Raw genomic sequence first — 9,603 nt, 5'->3', positions numbered from 1 at the left:
TAAGTTTTTCGAGATTTTGAACTCTTAAGTCCATTTTTACCATCTTGCACTCCCGATGGTAACTATTTGCATCGAAATCGGGCGATTTTAATGATGGTAACTATTTGCACCCCGGAATTATTTTCGCCCAGGAAATTCATTTTCATTAGGAAAATGAAAATGAGTGGAGATTACTTAGAGCATCTCCAATGCAAGGGGTAAAGGTCTTAAAATTGACTGATACCTAGGATTTAAGACTTTTTGCACCAAATTTCCATCTCCACACAAGGGTCAAGGTCATAGAGAGAGATGACATGGCTAAGTGGAGTAATGGAGAAAGTGTAAATAAAACTTCCACTATGATCTTGGATCTTAAAGCCACATCATTATTTTGTCTTTAAATTCAAATAATATTTGTTAAATAATACCTTGGAAATTGGATATCAACTTGAGGTAAAAAAATTTACATTAATTTTTTTTTTTGTCATTTAACTATGACCCACACATAAACATGTGTTAATAAGACCTCTCAGCAAACACTTTCAGAAATAAATAGTAAATGTTTTTAAACTCGTCACCGTTTAAGAGATTGCTTCTCATGGCTTCAAAACCTCAACACCTCCACCCAAGTAAGTAATGTCCTTCACTCCCTCCCTCCCTCACTTTCTCTACTCTTATTGTTACACAAAACCACACTCTTTATCTTTCTTTCTCTTGCAGTTGCAGAAGCTTCAGTTTTAACCTCCGCTAAAAAACCTAGAACTATGACCACTGTTTCCGCCATGAAAGATGGTTTCGCTAATTACACAGACTACCTTAATCAATTTGTAAGTCTCTTCTTCTCTTTGAGATTGGTTTATAGTTGGGGTTTTGCAGTTAAACCCTAATTCTTCTTTGTTTACTAATTACCACTTAGGGTTTGCAACAACAGTTTGGAACTAGAGTTTTCATGTAAATTTTTATGAAGATACTTAGCAAATTGGAATTTATGTTTTAATACATAGGAGAACAAATTATGTCAGGGTTAGTATGGGATTCAATACTTGTGTTAGCCGTGTTTTGATTTAATTTGGATTTGTTTGAATCCCAATGCCTTACCTTCTTGGCTCTATTAGGGTTTATAGTTGATAAATCTTTCTGGAGTGACTTACCTATAACCAGATGTTTCATCTCATTTACTTATCTGATATGTGTCTTTTTGAAGAATGACAAGAGGGAACGAGTGGTAAAAGCTAGTCGTGATATCACTATCAACAGCAAAAAGGTCATCTTTCAGGTGCATAGGTATGTAACAAGATGTTCGTCTTGCTAGTGCATGTTTTTTTTTCCAGGGTATTAATGTTCGGGAAAATATATGTACCGTCATAATGATTAACAATAGAGAAGATTAGTATTTTGTCCAAGTTGTACTTTAGAAGCCATGTTTATATTTAAGGATTTATTTTTTGAACGTTTATCTTTACCACAGGATAAGTAAATCTAACAGAGAAGAAGTTTTGGAGAAGGCTGAGAAGGACTTGGCTGCAGTGACTAGTCAATATATTTCCCGACTAGTGAAAGAATTGCAAGGGACTGACTTCTGGAGACTCAGACGTGCATATTCTCCCGGGGTTGATTGCAATTTTGAATCCCCTCTTACTGTTATTATTCATGATCAAGGCATGCAAATGCATGTAAAACTTTTTGATCAGTTTTTGTTTTTGGGTTCTTGTAGGTGCAAGAATATATTGAAGCTGCAACCCTCTGTAAATTCTGTAAATCCGGGACACTCTTGGATCTTGCGGAGATAAATGCTACTTTACTGCCACTGAGTGATCCATCACTGGAGCCCTTGCAAATTAATGTCCTTGATTATCTGCTAGGGGTAAGTGCTAGACCGCTTTCTTGTTTATAAATTTATAATACTACCTCATTTTGACTGCTGAAAGGCATAATATTGGTTAGGACTTATACTTAGTATACCGTCCTTCCACAAAAAATTCTCCAGTAATACACATATAGTTTACTATTCAAACATATGTTTGGTGTGTTCCCTATTGATGTGGGGATTGGATTTGTCCACTGCAATATTGTTAATAGAATAGATTCCAAATTCTCAATTATGTCTAAGCTGATGTGCTTGTAGTTTTTGTTCTTTTGGTGGGTTTCTAGCTTGCGGATTTGACCGGAGAGTTAATGAGACTCGCCATGGGACGAATATCAGAGGGCGAACTGGAATATGCGGAGAACATATGCAGGTTTGTACGTGATATCTACAGGGAGTTGACCCTTGTTGTGCCACATATGGATGAAAACTCTGAGATGAAGAAGAAAATGGAGGTAATGCTCCAAAGTGTTGTGAAGATAGAAACAGGTATAGTACTTACTTTTGATACTTACTCAGTTGTCACAATTCTAAAGTTGGCTCTCTAAGGTAAAGAGTCTTATCGATAGGACATGCGAAATGCATTTCAGGTAGACGTGCATTAGTTCCTCAGTTCTTATTCTTAGGTATTCGTCCAATTAATTACTATGAACAACGGTGGAAGTTTAGCAAGACAACGTCACGTTACACTGATAATCTATGAAAACCACCTATTTTGAATTACGCAAACATCTAGTGGTTTGGCTGGCTACCTAGGACTCGTTTATTCATGTTATGATAGGTCAGTTTTTTGCTTCATCTTTAAAATGAAAAAAAAAGTAACGGCACAGCTCGAGAGAGTAAAAACAGTGAACATGGTTATTATCTCAGGTTGATGAGAATTCAAGTTTTGTTGTAAAGGATATTTTAACCTTGTTAGAAGAATTATCATAAAGAATTGTTATTGAGATATCCGCATAAAGAATTATCATGATAGTTTATATCAATTCTACAGTGTTTAGTTTCATCTTTTTCTTTCTTTTTCTTATTTGGGATATCCAGAATGGAGTTTTAGGAATGTCCAGTTTTGGAATTTGGTCTGCATGTCTTTTCCTGATAAGACATAATATACGAGTTTGGTTGATATAAAGATCCTGTTTAAGCCTTAGTTTATTGATCATCTCATTTCCTTTGTGTTTTTTCTACAGCATGTTTTGGTGTTCACGTGAGAGGATCCGAATACATACCATCTCTTGGGTCAACTAACCAAAACTACTCATACATGGGAGCTTCAGCCATTGATCTATAAGACGTAATGCTCTCTTCCTTCCCAGGATCATTTTTCCTTCATTTATCCATCTTAAATTTGCTATGTTTTGTTTATTTTTATTTACCTCCATTTCAGATCTCCAAGTAAAAGAGCATAACACAAAAGAGGAAATCATATTTATGTAACAAGGAGTGAAGTGGTTGGGCACTTTTTTCAGTGACGTGATACAGGAGAATTTTTGTTTGTTTGTTTGTAAAAATGAGTTATTCTGCTAGTTAAAGAAATGAATTTGTGGAAACAGAGACGTCTTAAGCCAGCTAGGCCATGCCTACAGCCTCAAATTGTTGGGCCCAAAATTTTTATTTTCCTTGCGACATGTTTTTCTTCTTCTATAAGCACGGGGTACTGCTTCGGTGCTTCCTAATACCATCTAGCGATTACCCGTTGCTTTACTTTTGTATCCTGATATTTAAGAACATTAGAGCATGTTTGGTACAATTTTTAAAAACAGTTTTCAAAAATAGTTTTCCACTATTTTAAAAACATATTCTTTTTTTCTTGTTTTCATTTTCCAAAAATTGTTTGGTAGGATAAAAGCTGTTTTTGAAAACAAAAAAAAAAATCAACTAAATCAGATCAAACGTAAAGACTAGTCTAAGAGATAGTGATACTGGTCATGACTCACTTGCAGTCATCCCCCAATCTCTTATTTTACAGAAGAAAAAAGAGCAAAAAAAAAAAGAGAACACATAAAACAATAATTTGTTGTTTTTATATTTTTGTTCCAAAAACAGAAAACAAATAGAAAATGTTTTTCGAAAGTGTCCCTACCAAACACGATTTCTCCTGTTTTCTCTGTTTTTAAAAACAGCAAACTGTTTTTGAAAACTATACCAAACAGGCTCTTAAACTTTCTCTTATCTTCATTTAATTTTCAAGCCTAAATTAAATTTCAAGATTGCGGTTTGCTTGAACGCAATGTAGAATCAAGATTGTGGCGCCAAATGATTTGGTACTTTCTGTGTCAAATCATTTGTCACTTAAATCTCAATTTGGAATCAAGTTTGTGGCGCCAAATGGTTTGGTACTTTCTATGTCAAATCATTTGGTACTTAAATCTCAGCCATCAGATTTTATGTTCAAAATTAAAAATCTAGCGGTTATGTTATTTGTGCCTAATTATTGGGCGCTTCTATTATAAACCATCAGATATTCTTTAAATTTTAAAATCTAATGGCCCCAATCTTTTTGCGCTAAATTACTTGGCGTTGTCTTGATTGAACCTTGAATCACCATAATGGTTGGAACTTGATTCATGCTCGCGTGTCTTGTGTTGAATGTTGAATGAAGATAAGAGAAAGCCTTAGTATTCACTGCATTAGGCAATTCTCTCCCTCATTTTCATATATTTCATACCAAATTTTAAAACGTATTATAAAATAAAAAGAAATTGCATGTGGTTACGTTATAAGCATGGAATCCACGACTACATACTGTATTTAAAATATATATATATGGAAAGGTAGTTTTAAAAGATCCATGTTGATTTTGGCCTGTCGCTTGGTTTGTTAATGCATTTACCACTTGATTAGCCTCTCTATAGATGTGGTAGATTGTATGATAGAATAGGTCGCAGTTGGCCTCTGATTTCGTTGATCATCTCGTAAGTACCATGGTCTTGATTCGGTTGGTGATGAAATGAACTAGGTTTTATGAGTCTATCTTTAAGTAGAATTTTGTCCATTATCTGTTTGTTGTTTTTCTAACCGTGATAAGCATGACCACTGTTTCCGCCACTAACTCGTGGTGATTCTTACGGATTGTGTCATTGCTATGATTGTGGTAGTTGATGAATTTCTGCAAAAAATCTCATTATTGATTTAATGGTAAAATAGAAAAGAAAAAGAAAATGATGGTAAAATTAATGGAAAAAGTATATTACAACAGAAATTATCAAAAATCCTTCTGGTTTCTTTAAAGTGTAACACTGAGAAGTAACAAGTACATCCTTAAGTATTATTACAGTGTACAACTTATGTATAGTAATTCAATACTTTGATCAAATTTAATGATCAAGTTTCTCATACTAGAGTCATAATTGCAAACTTCGTTTTTTCTTATTTCTCTAAAAGACCGTGAAAAATATGGAAAATGGAATAGTTGTTTTATAGTTACTAACCTTTTGACTTTCATAAGCAATTCAAGTGGGGGATTTTGGCATCTAAACTCAATCAGATTTGACATACCAATATATCAACGCATGTTGGGGTCCACCGAGCTATGCTTCAACATGATAACTCCAAGGAACTTAAAAGATGTACAACCAATTTGGACCCAACCAAGAAATTATTACTTTAATAATAATATTGATACGTTTTGGAAGAATTCGAAAACTAATGTTGGTTTTGCTCTTATTTTACGTAGTTATGCAGGATCTTCCGAGGAAGCTTAAGCTGGACCTAGTTTTTCAACCTCCAAAGCATAAGAAATAACAACTTGGAAAGCTACGACGTGAGATATATCCAAAGTGCTAAACAAAATAAGTATAGAAGCAGACTGTAAATAAGTCAACTTTATTAATAGTATTAAGTGGCAATGTGTAGCAATGCTGAATGAAACAGAAAATCTAGCTTTGAGTTGTACTAACTTCTTTTGTTTCAAATTTATTTTTAAGGAAGTTAATTGATCAGCTGACTCATTAGCTAAGTGAACAAAAAAAAACTTAAATTTTGTAGTGAACTAGAATACTATCATTTCTTTTTGTATAAATTCTTCTTCTTTCTTTCCGGAAAAGGTTTTAATTTTATTGAAAGAGAAAAAAACAGAGAAGTCAAAGAAGAAAGGCATTTAACTAGTGCAACAAAAAGAAACTCAAATGGAACATAGGCCTGACGCAAAGGAAACAAAAGATATCGATCTAAAAACCTACACATGAAACATTATGTTCTAATCTTCTTCTTAATCGAAGTCCTTTTCCCTTAACCTAAATCCTTAGAACTTGGTTCATCCTTCGTCTTAATTCTAACATTTTTCATATCTTTCTTAGATTTAGCACACATATATCTAATGAATAACCATAAAATAAAAAAAAATTATTTCATTTGCTTTTCTTTTATCAATTACTCTCAATAAGGCTCTAGCCTTCATATTATGTTTACTTGCTGCGCATTATTCAAAGAGATTCTACTTGGGATATCCTCAAAAGGACTTGCTGGTTATTGCATGACTAATAGGATCAATGCAGAGCATCCTATACCTCATGGTCTCGCAAAGGATATCATCAAAGGTTACAGATGATGTCTAAGGCACGGTTATGAGTACCAACCTGCCTTTAACTTCTTGGGAATACGCAATACTAAACGCATCTTCACTTATTCATTTTAGACCCACTATTGGTCAACCATTTTTTGTGTACTAGTTGTTGGTAAGTGGATATGTAACACCTCGTGTTTAAAGCATGGTGCATTCTTAAAGATGCGCCATGGCCTGAGATGAAGCTTCATTCACAGCTTATGTTGCGTGGTAAGAGGCATATTTGGCCCAAGGCCAATATCGCCCCAAGAGTTGCGCGTTATGTTGGGCATATTGGTCAAGAACAATATGGCACCAAGAGGAAGCTAAATTGGCCTAGACACAACAACGGAGCATTGGATAAGACATACTGGCCAAAGGCCAAATCTCGCATCAAATGGTGCATTAGGCTAGTTGGGTAGATGTCCTTGGGCGTTGCAGCGCAACTATTACGCATTATGCAGGTTATAGCCTAGAGCCAATATCGCACAACAATTGTGCATCAGGACAGAACGGGTTGGCCGAGTGAATGTTGCGAAATCATTGCGCAATATTGAAACTAGCATATAGGCCAGAAACTCAACAATCATTGACGGTTATTCAAGAATACATAACAATGGACATAAATAGTGAAGCAAGCACCTCCAAAATGGTATTTGGTCAATGTCAATCCGGTCCCCTAGTTTAAGTTGTAGAAATGTCATTAAGACATATATAGGGAGGGGTAGTTGGTTGAAGGTGCATATGCGGACTATGCACCAAGTAAGATTCATAGCTTAGCCGAAAGTGTATAGATGATGCTTAGGCCCCATTTATAGCTGTGTAGCTTTGTCAATGAAGCATATGATGCGAAGACATCATTATGCCATGTCGCGTACTTGATAATGCACAACCTATGTGCATTTTGACGGAACGACCTATGCTGACTAGGCCATTACCATTATTGCTTGGTCATGGCCTTGCAAAAGAGTTAGCTTGAGTAGCATGTCCCTTCGTGATGAACTACGGTCAGTGCTTGATCCCTTTAGAGTAGGGAAGGGTACGTAGGCAGCCGCAATGGTCCAGAAATTTTTCGCTCATATCATCTAATTGAGAGGTGATTGCGGCATATTGACATCTTATATCATCTAGCTCGGTGATGCGATGTAAGAGATGATTGTGATCAAACTTGATGAGGCTAGTTTCATGCCATTCACTGGATGCTCATACTGCCTATCAAGCTACACGAAGTTGGCTAATGCACTAATTGCGAATGGGGCTTGGCCAGGAAAGTAAGCTACATTAATATGCAAGTTAGCGGAGCTTGCATAAGCCTAAGAAAAGTACGACATGAGCATGATTGATGCACCCTTGGCACGGCCATAGCCTCTATGGCTTTAAACCCTTTACAGAACAAGGGTAAGTTAGAACGGTGTATAAGCTAAGTTAGTTGCATCATGATCCATGAGCATGCTTTCAAGGGAAAATGGACGTGCATTTTCCTAGTTTTAAGTCTCGTTAAGTAGCATTAGAGTGGCGCATCGGGGGATTTATGGCCTGCGCGCCCAGGCGCACCAGGCGTAACTTTTTCGTCCGTCACAGGATATAAGCCTGACATTTGTGTTCTTACACATTTTTGGTTGCACCATATATGTGCCATTACGAGTCCACAAATGGGTCCTCAAAATTATTAAGTGACTATGTTGGACAAGAATTTCCAAAAATTATCCGCAGTTTAAACCTTTTGACAGGCGATCTCTCAACCGCTGGTTTGCGTATAGTCACTCTAATGAGATAGTCTTCCCGTTGTTAGGGGGAGACAGGAAATTAAACGTATTTTCCGAGGGAACGACATGGAATATCGTGGTGTATTCTCATTATGTCTCATATAGACTCTTACACTCCAACAAACGGAAATGTGAGGTAAAAAAGGACCATCGATTATCAGAATGTAGATTGGTATCGCTAAAGTGACGAGATCACACATACCAACTGCAAACGTGCCCGTAAGGTTAAAAATCTTTCGTAAAGGATATGCACCATAAACTAAGGTGTCGTTGATAGGATCCGGAGATACCTATATGTAATAACCGCAATCGCACGACATCTAACTAGTAGACAATGGCAAGTACGGGTCGTTCCCACAGGGAGCGGTGGAAATACCGTAACCAATATCTCTAATAAAACTAATCATAAATGATGTTTTTGGATATTTAGAATTGTAGCAAAATAATAAAACGCAACCAAATATGTGAGGGTGTTAAGGTTCCTGGAATCCGTTGTAGGTAAGTTATTTGTGTTCAATCACAAAGGTCTCAAATTTACTCATGTAAAATAGAAAACCTAGCTACTAATACAAGGAAGATATTTCATTAAGAATCATTGACAAGAATTATCGAAACAGTAGTTTGCTCTCACCTTAAAATAGAATTCCAAAGCACTAAGTATACATGGCATAAATAGTCAAAAGATATTCATAAATCAATTATTGCTAAGGTTCAACGAGTCCTTCTACTAATCTAACTATGGACTATACATGGCATAGAACATGAAAAATATAGTTAGAAGGTAAAGCATTGAAAGAGAATCACAAACATTATCATTAAGTTCAAATGATAGAACCTTGTTCAAGAACACAAAATAAATTACCTACAAGTTCATCTTTTCACCCTAACATGGATTAGCTAGACATGGTCTTCTTAAAATCCACAAATCAATCGAAAATAAAATCCTAGCTTATCAAAATGGAGAAAAATAAGCCTCAAACCCTAATATCCTCTGCGGCTCTCTTGAACTGCTTGCAGCCGCGCCTCCTCCTTTTTATCTGTCTGTGAAGAACTATATATAGGAGCTGCCGAAATTCAAGTCCAACTGAGACCGAACAAGAAGTTTCCCAGAGGCCAATCCAATATCAACACTAGTATATAACGTCCAGACCACTTCCAAATCTAACCACAGAATTGTTCGTTCTCAAACTCTGGTCATATCACCGGTTTTTATTCTGTCCGTTCACTTCCAAGCTCAGTCACGAGCTTCTTGCACAATGAGATCGAGCCATGCTTTATTTTGATTAGTATCAGTCAAAGAGCATATTTGGCCTATGCAATCCAGGTAGAACTTGGTTCTTTGACAAATATACAGGTATTTGGTGTGGTAGTGCTAACCAACTAAGTCTGAAGCCTATGGGACATATATGGTTATTTGTCACAAAGTGTAGTGAGAAGAATGAGGTCTTAAAGTA

The 9,603-nt window shown here is 36.1% G+C and overlaps 1 protein-coding gene across 1 annotated transcript; it reads left to right on the top strand.

The window, feature by feature from the left end:
- Positions 1 to 512: 512 nt before the first annotated feature.
- Positions 513 to 3,544, top strand: LOC113311050 (translin-associated protein X-like). Its single transcript, XM_026559896.1, has 8 exons — positions 513 to 608; positions 700 to 806; positions 1,184 to 1,263; positions 1,448 to 1,589; positions 1,694 to 1,843; positions 2,131 to 2,332; positions 3,031 to 3,134; positions 3,228 to 3,544. Exons 1-7 carry the CDS (start codon positions 539 to 541, stop codon positions 3,129 to 3,131), a joined length of 852 nt encoding a protein of 283 aa, XP_026415681.1. The 5' UTR covers positions 513 to 538; the 3' UTR covers positions 3,132 to 3,134; positions 3,228 to 3,544.
- Positions 3,545 to 9,603: the final 6,059 nt, after the last annotated feature.

This window comes from Papaver somniferum, chromosome 9 (assembly GCF_003573695.1).
Source record: "Papaver somniferum cultivar HN1 chromosome 9, ASM357369v1, whole genome shotgun sequence".
In the NCBI taxonomy this organism is placed as follows: domain Eukaryota; kingdom Viridiplantae; phylum Streptophyta; class Magnoliopsida; order Ranunculales; family Papaveraceae; genus Papaver; species Papaver somniferum.
The sequence above is the reverse complement of the archived record's forward strand: the minus strand, read 5'-3'. Positions and strand labels throughout refer to the sequence as shown.

Coding starts and splice junctions, on each gene's coding strand:
- LOC113311050 (XM_026559896.1), top strand. CDS start 539: ATGTTTTTAAACTCGTCACCGTTTAAGAGATTGCTTCTCATGGCTTCA. Junction 1,264..1,447: donor GTCATCTTTCAGGTGCATAG/GTATGTAACAAG, acceptor TCTTTACCACAG/GATAAGTAAATCTAACAGAG. Junction 1,590..1,693: donor GACGTGCATATTCTCCCGGG/GTTGATTGCAAT, acceptor GGGTTCTTGTAG/GTGCAAGAATATATTGAAGC.